At 38.7% G+C, this 15,889-nt stretch overlaps 3 protein-coding genes across 5 annotated transcripts; 2 read left to right on the plus strand and 1 right to left on the minus strand.

Annotated features, from left to right (window-relative positions):
• Positions 1–5,276: 5,276 nt before the first annotated feature.
• Positions 5,277–10,377, minus strand: Pigeon (gamma-secretase activating protein pigeon). The gene is made up of 11 exons (XM_076783713.1): positions 9,872–10,377; positions 9,756–9,815; positions 9,480–9,616; positions 9,104–9,413; positions 8,769–9,031; positions 7,534–8,684; positions 7,024–7,365; positions 6,726–6,940; positions 6,442–6,645; positions 6,303–6,374; positions 5,277–6,235 (listed from the first exon to the last, which is right to left on the minus strand). The coding sequence occupies exons 1-11, from the start codon at positions 9,969–9,971 to the stop codon at positions 6,165–6,167; spliced, it is 2,925 nt and encodes a 974-aa protein (XP_076639828.1). The 5' UTR covers positions 9,972–10,377; the 3' UTR covers positions 5,277–6,164.
• A 25-nt stretch (positions 10,378–10,402) lies between these two features.
• On the plus strand, positions 10,403–12,135 carry LOC143351792 (glyoxalase domain-containing protein 4). The gene is made up of 6 exons (XM_076783720.1): positions 10,403–10,659; positions 10,717–10,766; positions 10,868–11,133; positions 11,208–11,363; positions 11,440–11,615; positions 11,691–12,135. The coding sequence occupies exons 1-6, from the start codon at positions 10,570–10,572 to the stop codon at positions 11,796–11,798; spliced, it is 846 nt and encodes a 281-aa protein (XP_076639835.1). The 5' UTR covers positions 10,403–10,569; the 3' UTR covers positions 11,799–12,135.
• A 138-nt stretch (positions 12,136–12,273) lies between these two features.
• Positions 12,274–15,526, plus strand: LOC143351790 (uncharacterized). Of its 3 annotated transcripts, XM_076783716.1 has the most exons (8): positions 12,274–12,431; positions 12,500–12,760; positions 12,829–12,906; positions 12,994–13,134; positions 13,222–13,274; positions 13,395–14,443; positions 14,621–15,035; positions 15,118–15,526. In XM_076783716.1, the coding sequence occupies exons 1-8, from the start codon at positions 12,380–12,382 to the stop codon at positions 15,349–15,351; spliced, it is 2,283 nt and encodes a 760-aa protein (XP_076639831.1). In that variant the 5' UTR covers positions 12,274–12,379; the 3' UTR covers positions 15,352–15,526. The 3 variants fall into 3 exon arrangements, with proteins under 3 accessions (XP_076639831.1, XP_076639829.1, XP_076639830.1); XM_076783714.1 differs by having other exon boundaries at positions 13,222–14,443; XM_076783715.1 differs by having other exon boundaries at positions 13,222–14,443; positions 15,121–15,526.
• Positions 15,527–15,889: the final 363 nt, after the last annotated feature.

Genomic DNA, 15,889 nt, shown 5'->3' on the forward strand with positions numbered 1-15,889 from the left:
GGGGTGGAAAACAGTTAGCCCTTTTGTCGCTAGGGGTGCGTCGGCGTGCGTGGCGCCAAAGTTACGAACGCTGGCCACAGTACTCCCCCTGAGTCTTTTCAAATGGGAGTTTGAAAGAGACTTTCTTCTTTCCATATGTCCTTAGTGGAGTAGACGTGCTGGCTGGCCATTTACGTTCTGGTACTTGATCTTCCTGTGTGTGTTCAGTGTCGATGTCTGTGTCTGTCTTGCTAATGTATGCAGGCTTTAATCTGTCTATGTTTATGTTTTTTAAGGTACCGTCAATGTCCAGTTCAAAAAGTATGTCAGTATGTCTTGTTATGATTTTATACGGTCCTCTGTATGGTTGCTCTAGTGGTGCTTTTACATGGTCGCACCGTACAAATGCATGGCTGCACGTTTGGAGATCTTTAGCGATGAAGACTTTTGATTTTACGTGATGTGCAGTTGGTGTCGGTCTTAAACTTCTCATCAACTCGCGGTGCTTCTGTAGAAAAATTTGTGGATTAGCCGCGAAGTCGGCGTTGACGAAAAATTCTCCAGGTACACGCAGTGTAGTGCCATACAGCATTTCCGCTGGTGAGGCCTGGATATCCTCTTTCAGGCTCGTGCGCAGTCCTAGTAATACAGTCGATAAGGTCTCCGTCCAGGGCTTGGGTGAGCACATCAGTGCCGATTTTAGTGTACGATGCCAACGTTCTACGATACCGTTGGATTGTGGATGGTATGGCGAAGTCCTACGCTTATTGCATCCAATTAGATTCGCCAATGCCTGAAATAATGCTGATTCAAATTGGGAGCCTTGGTCTGAAGTTATGGTCGTCGGTGTACCATAATGTGCGATCCAGTGATCGAATAAGGCTGTGATGATGGTATCAGCTGTAATATCTCTCAGAGGAACGGCAACCGGCCATCTTGAAAATCGGTCGATGATAGTGAGACAATGTTTGTAACCCTTGTGCTCAGGTAACACAATGACATCCAGGTGTATATGCTTGAATCGGTCATCAGGTATATCAATGTGTTTGGGTTCTAATCGGGTGTGTCGATGGATCTTCGAACGTTGACACGGTATGCAGTCTCGAGCCCAAGTGACTACATCCTTCTTGATCCCTGGCCATACATATTTCTCTCGGATGAGGCGTGAAGTAACGTTCCTGCTCGGGTGTGACAGTCCATGGATGACATTAAAAGCTGTTTTGCGAAGCGTCTGTGGTAAATACGGTCGGATTATGCCAGTCGAGATGTCACAGTATATTTCCGTATCGTCAAAGTTTAGTTTGTTTAGTATTAGTGATAAACTGTCGTCTTCGAGGAGTTTAGTGAGTTCTTCGTCGTCTTTTTGGTGTCGTTGTATCGTCTGTAAGTCCAGTATTGTCGGCATATTTATAGTATTTATACGTGAGAATGTGTCAGCGACTATGTTGTCTTCCCCTTTAATATAGACTATGTCCGTCGTAAATTGGGAGATATAATCGAGTTGACGAAGTTGTCGATCTGATGCTTTCCCGAGTTTCTGTATGAATGCGTAAGTCAGTGGTTTATGGTCTGTCCTGATAGTAAATTGTCGTCCTTCTAGTAAATGTTTGAAGTATTTTACGGAGGCAAAGATTGCAAGCAGTTCCCTATCGTATGTACTATAGCGTGTTTCCGTTTCTGTTAATTTTCTGGAGAAAAACCCTATGGGTCTCCATTCTCCGTCCTGCTGCTGCTCGAGGGTTGCACCGATGGCGTTAGTTGATGCATCTGTGATCAATCTAAGTGGTGCATCTGGTGCCGGGTAGCTGGTGAGTGTCACATTAGAGAGCGCTTTCTTGCAGGCTTGAAAAGCTGTTTTTGAACTGTCGGTCCAGTCAATAGGCGTCTTGTCATTTTTTTTTGAATTCTTTAAGTACCCAGTCAGAGGAAGTTGGAGTTGTGCGGCATTCTTAACACATGGGCGATAGTAATTAAACATTCCAAGGAACTTTCGTAACTCGATCACCGTTGATGGGAGTGGGTATTCATCAATGGCTCTGACCCTCTCTGGATTTGGGTGAAACCCTTCGCTGTTAATGTGGTATCCTAGGAATGAAACTTCTTTCTGACCGAAGTTACATTTATTGACATTGATTGATAATTTGTGATCCGCCAGTCGCTGGAATACTTGCTGTAGGTGGTTACGGTGTTGTGTTTCGTCTTCAGACATTATTAAGATGTCGTCTATGTATACAAAAATAAAATCTAACCCGCGAAAAATAAAATCTATGTACCTTTGGAAGGTCTGTGTGGCGTTTTTTAATCCAAATGGCATTCCGATGTATTCATAAAGTCCCCAGGGTGTTGATATTGCAGTTTTAGAGATGCTGTCTGCGTTTACCGGTATCTGGTGATAAGCTCTTTCCAGATCTATTGTTGAGAATATTTTCTTTCCATGGACCACCAGGAATAGACTTTGAATTAATGGCGGTGCATATTTGTCCGGGGTGGTAATGTTGTTCAATTTACGGTAGTCCCCGCAGAGTCGGTAAGTGTTATCTTTTTTCCTGGTAAGATGAATTGGACTGGCCCAAGCACTATTGGATGGACGAATTACCCCATTGTCCAAGAGTCGTTGAATCTCCGTGCGAGCTGCGGTCGCTTTCTCGCCAAATAGTTTTCGAGCACGTTCAGTCACAGGTGGTCCTGTAGTGACGATACTGTGGCTGAACTCACTGTTGGCATCGGGTGTGAATGGTCGTGGTTTGGTAATGCTGACGAATTGAGTTAGTAAATCTGCATAAATCATCGACGTGCTAATTGTGGTGACGCTGTGTACATTAGCTTGAATGATCTTTCCCTTGGAAGTACAGCCAGTAATAGAGTCTATGAGTTGTTTGTTTTTGAGATCTATCAAGAGATCGTGCTGTACGAGGAAATCCGCACCTAAAATTGCTTCAGGCACGTCGGCTATGATAAACGACCATGAGAATCTCCGTCGTAGACCCAAATCCACATCGCTTATGTGTAACCCATACGTTGGTATTGGAGTGGAATTGGCTGCAAATAAGATGAGATCAACATTGCATGGACGGTTTTTAAATAAACGTACCGGTAACAATGAGACCACTGATCCCGAGTCGATCAGGTATCGTTGGTGAGTGTATCGGTCGTGTAGATGCAGTCTTGTATCAGTTGGAAGTGCGGTGCTTGCAACGCTGTCGTCGCCTACCGCATTGACGCATGACAGCGTGGTCAGTTTCCCTGGTTGCTGGTGGTGTTGTAAGTGCATGGTGTCGTGCATCGTCTGGCATCCTGTCCAAACCGGCGGTGGTAATAACAATGTCCTTGGCTTTGGCTCCTGCGATTCCTGTCTCGGCTCCTTGATAATGATCTGTTCCGATGATTGGACCGACCAAATCCATACATCTGCTGCTGCTGTTGTTGCTGTTTCTGCACGTCTAAGATCGTCTTCATGCAGAATGCCATGGCAGACTGCAATTCAGCGAGCTGGGCTGCCAATGGTGATGCAGGTGGTGTTTTTGGCCTTTCAGGTAGGCTTGCTGCTGCTACGGTGCTCACTGGTCTAGGTATATTTGGGTCACTTAATGTGACTGTTTCCATCAACCGGTCAGCCATCTCCGCCAATGCATCAAGTTTCAACGTGTCTGAAATAATCAGGAGTGGTCTTATTGAATTTGGGAGGCGACTCACCCAGAGATTATGCAGCATTTCCTCGTTTATGCTATCAGCGGCCAGATCCTTCATCTCCCTCAGCAACTGTGACGGTTTTTTATCACTGAGCACGACATCATTCAGGAGTCTATAAATTTGTTTTTGCCTGGATTCGGCCACTCGTTTTATAATTGTCTGTTTTAAAGTAGTGTATTTGTTCGTCGTAGGCGGTGTGGAGATTATATCCGTAATCTGTTGCAGCGTGTCCGGGTCTAGAGCTCTTAATGTCGCATTATATTTGATATCATCGCTGCGCGTTCTCGCCGCGGCGAATTCAGCTTCGATCAGGTAAAACCAAATATCCGGTCTTTCTTTCATGAACGCTGGCAACTGGGGCTTACTTACTGCGGCCAGATAATCCGTCTCGTAGAAAGCCTGTTGCTGTGACTGCGGTGGTTTTGTGCTAGTATCTTCAAAACTCGTAGTCTGCCGAGGTAACACTGCTGGATGCCTCGTGGACAAAGGAGAGGCCTCGCGTGTTGGCGATCTTTCGGTCGGCATTTTTTTTACCACGTGGAACTATTGCTGAGTAATCCGCTTGGATCACGTCGGGGTCACCAATTATAGTAATTATACTATAGCAATATTTAAATTCAAAGAACAGCGGATTCAGTTTTTACTATATTTATTAACAATAACTATGTTTAACAAAAAGAACTTCTTCTCTGATGCACGTGGGTTTTTAGGTTACGAAACTGAGCGTGAGTGAATGCTTGCGACTGTCCTGGTTCGCGTCGTGAAGCGGAAGAGCTTTCTTCTCCAACCAAGAGGGCTGCCTTGTCGCTAGGGGTGGAAAACAGTTAGCCCTTTTGTCGCTAGGGGTGCGTCGGCGTGCGTGGCGCCAAAGTTACGAACGCTGGCCACAAGGTCGAAAAATAAGCGCCATCTATCGTTGAAAGTAACGAACTATTCCACGCAAAATTGGGGGTTTTCACGTGGCGGTCCGAAACTATTTCGGGTAGCTTCGGAGAATCGAGAAAGAGAGCATGTGTCTACTCCGGATACCTTCTCTAACATCTGTGATCCTGGCACGATTTTAGCAGTACGAATCCCTGATATTAGATGGCGATACTATACTTCGGCACCATTTCGTGGGGGGCGAGAGGAGACCTTTACCCCGGATAGTACGATCCCTGATGTTAGATGGCGATACTATACGTCGTCACCAAATCGTGGGGGGCGAGAGGGGGTCTGTACTCCGGATAGTACGATCCCTGATGTTAGATGGCGATACTATACGTCGTCACCAAATCGTGGGGGGCGAGAGGGGGTCTGTACTCCGAATAGTACGATGCCTGATGTTAGATGGCGATACTATATTTTGTCACTTTTTAGCACAATATTGAAATAAGAATCGCTTCCAGTAATCGTTTATAGCTTATTAATTACATTAAATGATGTATAGAGAAATGATTGAATAACTTAATTAGATTCGAATAATATTTTTAACTTTAGAATTTATAAAAATTAAGAAATTAATGAGATAGGTAGAGAATATAAATAAAAAGGATGGAATATACGTACTGATTTTTATTTTTTATTAATATAAATATTAAGCAACCAAAACTGTTTTTAAAACATTTATATTCAGTTCTACACAAATATAATTACTAATACTGCAATATTTTTGTACATATCTTTTGATATGTAAGTTTGTTAACAATACATCTTACGTAATGATAAAGCGTGATATAAATTTTTTAAATCACACCGTCGACCTTACTTATTACATTGATAAAAATTAAAATTTCGATATATATTGCGGTTTTACAAAATCAACAATTTTCTATAACTCAGTTTACATTAACTTAAAAAAATATTTAAATTAAGTAACTTACATAACGTATGCATTGCACATAAACTTATAAAAATTGCTTCTAATTAAGATTAATGTAAGTAAATGTCCAACATCACATAGTTTTCGATCAACCGACTATTAACATCAATATAAAACTATAACAATATAATAATACAAATTCAAGTTCAATCAAAACAAGAGTACAGTTGCTGTAAAATATGTAGTAACAAGTAATATCACGAATTAATCAGTCCTTAAATGGAGTTGAATAAATATTATAATTAAAATTGGAAAGCATATTATACCTTTAAAGCATATAAAAGGGTGACTACTATGCTAATTATGTATATCAAATATTCATTTATTCAACTTTGAAACAATATTACGATCGATATATTAAGGACATCAAATTCTGCAGAGTTAAATCATTTAGTTATAGAAAATGCAAGTTACGTTGTAACTACGTACAAATCTATTATATATAATTTAAAAAAGGAACATGTAGAAGTTTATAAAATACATTTAAAACCAGTCATACATAATAAGTACTTGGAAGATAATGGCACTTCGTACGTTTGAATTATTATTTGCATTACTGTTTTTGATTATAAAAGAAATCTATAAATAATTGTTGCATTTAGATATAGTTAACATTTAACTAGAATACATTTACCTATAAAAAATCTTCCGTAGACGTCACCGTGGCTTCTACAAGTAGACCGAAATCCAATTCGGTTAGACTAGCTGTAAGAATAAGGACACTTTACGATCAGAACGAAATTATGCAATTATTTTAGTTCTAAATTTATACCTTTTGCTGTAAGTAAATCGAGGAATGTATCTAGCGGAGACAAACGATCCGCGGAAGGAAATGCAGCCAAACCTGTGAAGAATTTACTTTATAAGCTGTCGCATCGATGTATAGTTTATTGCCGGTTATTTATAATTACCGTTATGATGATTTTTGTGCTGCGAAGTTCTACCACGATTTTGACATACTTCGCCGCATAATATGTTAGCAGCGTGTTCACGAGCTCGTATCATGAAACTTACTGGATGTAACCATTGATTTAAAAGTCTCTTGGCTCGTGATCTCGGTAGCAAAGACAACAAAGTTAATTTACGGACAGCGTTCTCTTTCGTATCGCTAATGTCTGAAAGGAAAAGGAAAAGGTACTCCAAGAAAATTATAAACGCGAATAAAAACGTTCAAATTTAAAGATAAAAATTGTACCAGCCATAATAATTTTGCTGACATCCACTTGTAACTCAAATACTGATCGTTGGACGTACTGCAGGAACATAGAATACTTTAGAGTTCTATATCCGAGATAGGTGAAAAATGATGTGAATCCCTGTGGCGCCGGAAATGCTATGCTTTCTATCGCACACCTGTAGCGCTCGAACAATATTAAGAGTAACCACCGTCTTGCTTCGTCCAATTGATCACTGAAAATAAGGTTAAGAAAAAGATACTGTTCGAATATTATCACACAATATCGATAATTCTACGAAAACGGTTCAAGCCTTACACAAGAATGAAGCCACGTTCTTGCTCGATTCGCGGGTCCACAATTGCAGCTCGACATAGCATTTGACAAAGAGCTCGCGATGTTTCTAACTGCGCCGCAACGTGTCTCGTTGCCATAGCATGTACGTGTAACGGGGTACACGATCCTTGAAGATGGGTCATTGGCGTATGCGTACCATGTTTCAACAAGTACATGGACAATTCCCTTAAATTTACAGACACGACGTGTTCCTGCTTCGAGGCCGTGCAGCTCTCCGTTTCGTTAAATGGCAAACACGAGTCTAACAATTTATTACTACGAACACCTGTTAAATCTCCAAGCGATACTGTGGCTACAACCAATCTGGAACATTATTTATTTAAATTAGATTATAATTTTTATATTCGGAATATTATATAAGGATCGTACTATCGAAGGCATGATAACAGTAGCGAATTACAACACAGATTTGCACAAGACATAAGAGCTTTTTAGTATCGTTAATAAATAGATAACATAAAACAGTGTTACCCTCCACTCGGAGACATCGGAGTACTGGATCTGGACAGTGCTTCGGGTTGATAACACGCTAAAGAGACTAACAATTTTTCAGCAATTTTGCTCGGTTTAAACCTCGTCTTGTCCCCGTTATTTTTACTAAGTTGATCCCATAATCTAGTCCACAAGTCGCTACGATACGGAACCAATCTTTGTTGCGGCGAAAGCAACATAACCGACGTGTTCCAGAGTTTTTCGTGGCTCAATGTTATACTTAAATCGTTCACTTTGATCTCGAAACTGGTATATTCTTCCATAGTTGTAACGGGTAGTAACGCCAACAGTGGCACTGCGTCTGCTAGCAGATTTTTTTGTACCAGGGCATACGAACCGCCGATAAGAACTTCTTGCATATACCGTACCATTTCTAGCGACCTTGGTTTTTCAGCGATTGTGCATACTAATTCCGAAATAATATCCATGTCGGTTTTATGGCAGAGAAAGTAATGTAGTATTCCTAGACGTACTTCCGTCGATGTTTCTTTACGAAACACTTCGGTGAGGAAGTCGGAAGGAATTTTCAATTGCACCAAGTCCAGTGTAGGTAAGTCTATTGTTAGTATGCTTGTATTAAGATGAGGTGTTGCGTTGCTCCCTTCTAAAGAAGTTGAGTCATATTTCTTTTTGCTTCCTTTGTTATTAGTTTCTAATTCAAGTAGCGGTACCAGGTAAGAAGAGCGCGATGGAATTGTAGTCAACGGGCCGCATAGTATATGGCAGCATGGTTCGTGATTCGTTCCAATTTCAAGGAGATGAGTAAATAAACCTTGTACGAGAACGATCATGTGATGATGTTCATAGATCGCGAACGTTGGACGTATGAGTTTAGCGCGCGACCACGGTATGCCCGGTATAACACAATGGATTACACAACTGTGATGAAGTAGCGTTACAGAATACGCGAAGTGCACCGTATTAGATTCATTTAGCGAGTTAAGTACATGCTGTTGCGGTTTTACCGGGCGGTATAAGTAATGGTGGCAAACACAGACCATTCCTTTGGAATCAGAAACCACAATTAGATCTAAGGAACAATCGTGAACTCTTAAAGGTATAACATCATCCTCGTAAGTTCCACAATTAGAAGAAGTTGATAATTGAGGCAAATTCAGAGGTATATTCAGCTGTAAAGAAAAAATACTAGTTTGATATATATTAATTATTAATTTACCGATATTAAGTTGCAATCGACCAAACACTTTATTTACCACTGTCTCATGAGGTAAATCATCATGAAACTGAAGACCACTGAGTGTTGGATTGCTTCGAGTTGATTTATTCGGCTTTTCATCGTCGTCTTCGGAAACTAAACTTACAGGAATTCGTCTATGATGTATATGATATAAAACTTGATTTATCATGTCCCACTGAGCCCAAATAAATGTTTTTACTAATGGTTCGGGTTTTAACTCCTGTATTGGCCGAAAATCCAATTCGTTTGTCTCGAACAATATAGTATATATTATGACACCTGTATGGTAAAATAATTTAATTTGTATAATTAACAAGAAAGGATCCAACTACAACTCGTACAATGTCTTACATTCTTGATGTATTAATAGTAAGAATTTATCCAAATGCCCAACTTCTTTTTCTCTGTATAAAAACTGAATGCGTACTTGTTTGGACCTCTTTGTATCTAAATTATGAACTTTTACTTCTTCTCCTTGTAATTCAACTATGTATGCCTCGTACATTTCTACTTCATTTAATGTACTTTCATCTGTCGGTTCCAAGGATTCTGTAGCTGTGTCTGAAATAACTTTCTGTTTCGTGACATATCCAAACACTGTGCGGCTCTGATTTATCGATCCTTGTACAATATTTAATACTTCTGGGAATTGATGCACCACCTGTGTCATAATTTGTTATTTCATTCAAACAGATCGATACAGATCGAATCTACAAATTGGACCTACTTGTAATTTATCATTAGTCCGGTCGTAGTGGCCTACAACAGTGTAGGATGCGACTACGTCGTCTTCTATAGTTTCTTCTGTCCATCCAACTAACAAAGACCCATCTTTCTCCTGACCTAACAATTTCCATTGCTCCGCTAAAAATCAAGCAATTGTGTTGCAAAAAGAATTTTCTTTGATACGTGTTGCGTGCAAAGTACACGTGGTAAATGGTTTTATCGGTATTTATTAATATTTGCAGTTCGGGGGAAAAAATTATGAAATCACGATAGTTACCTGAGTGCGCTTTTTCCGGCAAAAGTAAACATAACTTGGCAGCAAGATTTTCTATCATATCTATTTCCAAGCTCTTGTTAATAGATAATATTTTACAGGATCGCGGTCTAACGTACCGAATTTAACTGTCTTTACTTTATTGGCAAGTATAAATTTCTCGTGTATTTTGACATTATCTGACGTATGTATATCGTCTGCTACGATTATGGCTACCATAAACCACAGATACGCGTTGTCTGCGCAAATTAATTTGCATTAATTTTTTATTTCTGACGCTACTCTCGCTGTAAACATTGCGAATCAGCGTAGCTGTATAGGTGATTACGGAATATATTGTCTACTTTTTGTTAAAAGTTCCAAAATAAAATAAAAATCGAAGACGCGCGAAGGAAGATATTCGCAACTGTAACGCGGCTGAAAATAGCACACACGAGAACGAACGATTGAATTTTATCGATTATTTAATACGAGCGAACGAACCTAACCTCGATTCGTCTGTTTTTAAAGTATACGAATGTTTACAGCGATAAAAAAAATGATTATACAATATGCGTGGTTTTGATTCAATATGAATACTTCGGACGAATCGTAACAACTCGATACGCTATCATTCATACCGAGCGTTTGATACGAATCAAGTAAATACTTGTTGTACACGTGTGTGTATCAAACGCTCGGTATAAACCTTTTATTTCTACAAGATTAGTCATCCTCATCAGCGAGACGTATATAAAAACGCCGAGTCACCGATTTTCATTCACAATTGTCACTTCACCTTTCGAAGACGACAGCTTCAAAGATAGGGCTATTAAAAATGGTTACTGGACGAGCGCTTCATTTCGTTTTTAAAATACCGGATCGCAAATTAACGGCTAAGTTTTATCGGGAAATTCTTGGAATGAAGGTTAGTAATTTGACGATTTGAATCTGCGTCAGACCAAACAAAACTTCTTTTTTACAGGTGTTACGACACGAAGAATTTGCCGATGGTTGCGAGGCTGCATGCAATGGGTTCGTAACTATTTTTTTTTATGTAATACTTAAATTTGAATCGTTGTTTTATTTTTATATTATTTTGAGAATCTCCCTCAACCTTTTGTGTAATTGTACAGACCATACGCGAATCGGTGGAGCAAAACTATGATAGGATATGGTCCAGAAGATACTCATTTTGTGATAGAACTGACCTACAATTATGGAATTAAAGAATACGAAACTGGTAATGATTTTCGTGGCATAACTATTCGTTCTAAGGAGGCAATTGAGAGAGCACGTTTAAATGAATGGCCGATAAAAGAGGAAAATGGAAAATTTGTCCTGCAAGCACCTGGTGGATACAAGTATTATGTTATCAACGAGCCACAGCCTACAAACAAAGGTACTATCAAAGAGCTGTTAAACATTGATTAACTTCTAAGTATCTGTTACATTAAAAATTATGTTTTTTAACAGATCCAGTGGAGAAAGTAACATTGTCTAGTTCAAATCTTCAGAAAACTATTGCTTACTGGAAAGATATTTTGCAGTTAAATGTATTTGATCAAACTAATAAAAGTGTTCTACTAGGATATAGCAAGGATCAGGCTAAACTTGAATTTGAAGATATTGGTAAATTTTTTGAAGCAACCTTTTGTAATAAAGATATCCTTTTATAATAATATATGCTTCTGTTTTCCCTTTTTAGGTACTGAAGTTAATCATGCTAAAGCCTATGGACGTATAGCATTTTCAGTTCCGCGAGCGGAACAACCAGAAATTCAAAAGAAAATCAAAGAAAGTGATAACAAAATTTTGACTGATCTAATTACTTTAGATACACCAGGGAAGGCTTCTGTAACAGTTATTATTCTGGCAGATCCGGTAAATGCATTTAAATAGCTTCCTTTTAATTTTAATTCAATAAATACACGTTGTAAATAAATGTGAATATTTTAGGATGGTCATGAAATTTGCTTTGTGGACGACGAAGGATTTCGTGAGCTGTCGGTTCCAGACTATCCAAGCGAAAAAATTTTAGACAGATACATCGCGAGAGAAGGCTAAATTAATTAACTTTCGAAATTAGTTTATCTTCAAAGAGTCCCGAATGTTATACGTTTCAGTATTTTCTCAAATTTAGAAAGCTGTATTTGTAGTACTTTGTTATTGTAGAAAAAATGCAGTACAGAGAGGTGATGGTGCGCGATGCAAATTATTTTTGATATAAATTATTTTAAAACAAATAAAAAATCTTCAACAGTTTACTAAGATTTTGAGTACTTGTTAGTATTTTATAGTTTATATAATATATACTACTTTATAATTTATACATGTTACTATAAAATGTATGTTTTTCGGTGAAGGTTATCATTATGAAATAAAATAAAATTTTTATTGAAAATTTGTGACTTTTACTACTGCAACGCTATGCGACAGTAAACAGTGATATCTCTCAGAGGTCAGCAACAGTGACCCCTTACTACACTCTTATAATTTCAAGGAAAACTGTACAGATAACATTGCGAGACGTAATACGAGTTTACTACGAAAAAAGTTGATAAATCTAAGTGCAGGATATACAGATCTGTTATTCACATCAATTTACCGAATACTGCAACACTGCGTCGAAAACGCTACGAGAAATTATGAGATTTAAAGTATTCTTACTTATACTTTTTTTTGTATTTACTATAATCGGTAAGTATAAATATTTATTTTTCTACACATACAAACGCGAAAATTAATGTGTGAAAATATTTACGTAGGTGGTATTAATGCAAAATGGAGATCTTCCGGCAGATCAAGATCAGGCGGTGGTAGTCGTTCTGGATCGTACGGATCATCTTCTCACAGAAGTTCGTCTCATCAGAGCACTAATACTGGATCATCTCATGGTAGTTATGGATCTTCACCGAGTCATACGTCAATATCGCATGGACCAACATCTTCGGTAGGTCACAGACCTAGTGGATACGAAACTCAGGCCAGAGTAAATCCTGTCTCTCACCCAATAGGAAGTTCATCCGGTAATTAAATGCAAAATTTATGAATTCAATATAAGCATTAAATATACTATTATTTTTTACAATCTTAGGACCAGTAACTCCACAACATAGTAAAGATATTAACACTCATTTCTTAAGTGCTGAAGGTGGAGGAGCCAAACGACCAGGTAAGTAATATTTTACATGATTCGAATATATCGTATGTTATACTAAGTATAAAGTATAAGCTGTGAAGCGTATATCTTTATAATAAGATCAAACAAAACCCGCTGGAACTTCCTTTGGGACATGGAATCCACCTGTCTCATCTCAAAATAAACCAACTGCACCTGCTATTCAACCAACTGCACCGAAAGAACAAGTTATAAGACCTACAGGAACATACCAGAATCAAGGTACAGCTAATATATTATAGCTAAATACTATAGCAATTCTATTTTTTTGTACGCACAATAAATTATAAAAAATGTTTTATATTACAGGTAGTCATGTTCCCCAGATGCCACACCCTTCTACCACGGGTCAAACAAGGCCTCCATGGAGCAATCCTTACATGGGCACGCATCGCGCAAATTCATCAACTCAAACTCATACACCATGGAGCAATCCTTACATGGGCACGCATCGCGCAAATTCATCAACTCAAACTCATACACCATGGAGCAATCCTTATGGAAGTGCTAGTCCATCGAGTGTACCAAGCCAGACGAATTATCCACGGAATAATTCACCCGTTAATCCCTTAGCACCGTCTGGTTATCAACCACCTCCAATCGGATTCAAAGATCATGTTTATCCGCAGAATCATCCGACATCTATGAACTCTCCATATGGTCAACCACAAATGGGAGGACATTATCCTCATAGTGTACCACCGAGCGGTCCTTGGTCAACACATTCTTATCCTCCCCCAAATTATCACCCAAGTGGAATGCCAATGGGAAATCCTTATTCTTTACATCCTTCTGGAGGCGCCTATCATGCTCCTGGACAAGCTTACTATCCGCAACAACCACAAGTTCTTGCACAGCCTGCATCGCAACCATTTGTACCCGGTCAAACTGTCATAATGGTTCCGGGACAGCAAGATTCTGGCCGGGGTTTCGGTCAACTGGTCAAGGAAGCGCTTGTGTTTTCAACGATTAATGCAGGGGTGAACAGATTAATAAATCCTCATACTCATTATACCGCAAGCACACCGGACAGCAGCAGCCAGCCAGCAGCTACAACTCATGTTACTTATAATAACCAATACTTTAATACTCCGCCTGGAGTGAACGGTGCTCCGAATCCTACTCCAAATGTAGGAGCGGGTAATATCCCTCCTTCTCCATTGGGATACGGGAATACATTCCCCACAAGTATTCCGAATAGTGGAGCATCTAGTCCAGTAACTGGAACTGTTAATGGAGGCGGTGGAAATATTGGAACTGTTAATGGAGGCGGTGGAAATATTGGAACTGGCATGACTGGGAATGTCGCTCCACCTTCTACAGCTCAAACCAACGTAGCGAGCAATCAAGGAAATCTATCCAACAATTCTAATACTATCGATAATACACCTTTTTATAAAATTTCAGACGATGAACTTTTTACAATAACGGAAGACCTCTTTTCAAAATCACTCGATATATCGAAATACATAAAGTTGAATCTGCAGAAGCGTTCTACGTCTTCCAACGTCACTGACGAAGCTACAGAACCGTAAGTACTAAATGATAATTAAGCCGCTCATTTGCCAAATCGATTAACTCCACAAAAGGAAAAGAAGAATAGAGTTAATCACTTTGGCTTGTGAACTGTTTAATTGTTGTTTGTAAGGATGTTATTAATAATTATTCTAAGACAATCAAAACGACCGTTTCTATTTTTATTTTCTAGACTGTTCGCCATTGAACCGGAGTTGATGCACTACCCTTCCATTTATGTAACGCGAGCCCTGTACGATACGTACGGGCACGATTTTCGCAAAAAAATGAACCGTACGCTTCAAGTACGTCAGGATGAGAATCTTCTAATCGATACGTTCTTAAATACAAACATAATGGGAAGGACTATGCAATGGTTGGCCGATCGTGGATTCATCGATCCAGACGACTTCGAAAGAAAAGACGTTCTCCGTCGTATTTGGTTCACTATGTTCAGTGGAAGTACGTGCGGATTTGAACGTGTATTCGCATCTGAAAATTACGATACTGCTATCATCGGTGTGCAAGACTGGATTTACTTTGAAACCGAGGAATCTAAGAAGCGTATAAATTATATGGGCTACGTGGATGAATTGAAATTTGGAAATGTAAGTAACTCAACGAACATCAGATGGTAATAACATAACGAATATGATGTAATATTTATCGTTTGATATGTAATATTTTTAGAAGGCCTCGTTATTGAAATTAAACTTCGACATGGATGGAATTGTTAGACCAAACGCAACTATATTTGTGGGTACTATGCCCGAATTGGAGATGTCTTTATACACAATATGTTTCTTCGCAAGACCAAACAATTTGTGTCCAGTCTCGCTCGGCGGTACCAAGTTCAACATTTATACGCATTCGTTTACATATTTTGGAAACGAAGTTATAGACCTTGCTCTCCCAATATTCTAACATAAAATAACGTATACTTCTGCTAGTTACATATAAAACCGTTTAGTACAACACGTACTAAATTATAATTATATTATTAACTATATTACTATTATTAATAACAATAGATGATAACAATTATGAAAGAATGCTAATACGATAACGACATGAAATTACTTATCTTGAGAAAACTAAACTGCAGTGTTTTCATTTGAACTAATCAGCCTGTAGAAATTAACGTATTGAGATTTTCCAAATAATTAATGGATATGGAACGCGTAAACAGTTTTTAAATATTTTTAGCACGGTATAGTTTCAACGCTCCAAAGTTCAGTTTTTTCTAAAACAAATTAAAGCACATAAAGGTAGAGACTATTATTACATATTATGATGTAATTAATAGTTAGTAGACTTAATTGGATTGCAAAACTTCTAAAGGTGTGTGTAGTATTTAGCAATATCTTATATGCAGTATGCAGTGGATAGCAAAAGGAGGGGATCTGTTAAATATTTATAAAGATGCATTTATCTTTAATGTCCGTATCAAGGACGGTGTCAC

The sequence above is a fragment of the Colletes latitarsis genome, chromosome 2 (assembly GCF_051014445.1).
Source record: "Colletes latitarsis isolate SP2378_abdomen chromosome 2, iyColLati1, whole genome shotgun sequence".
NCBI lineage: Eukaryota > Metazoa > Arthropoda > Insecta > Hymenoptera > Colletidae > Colletes > Colletes latitarsis.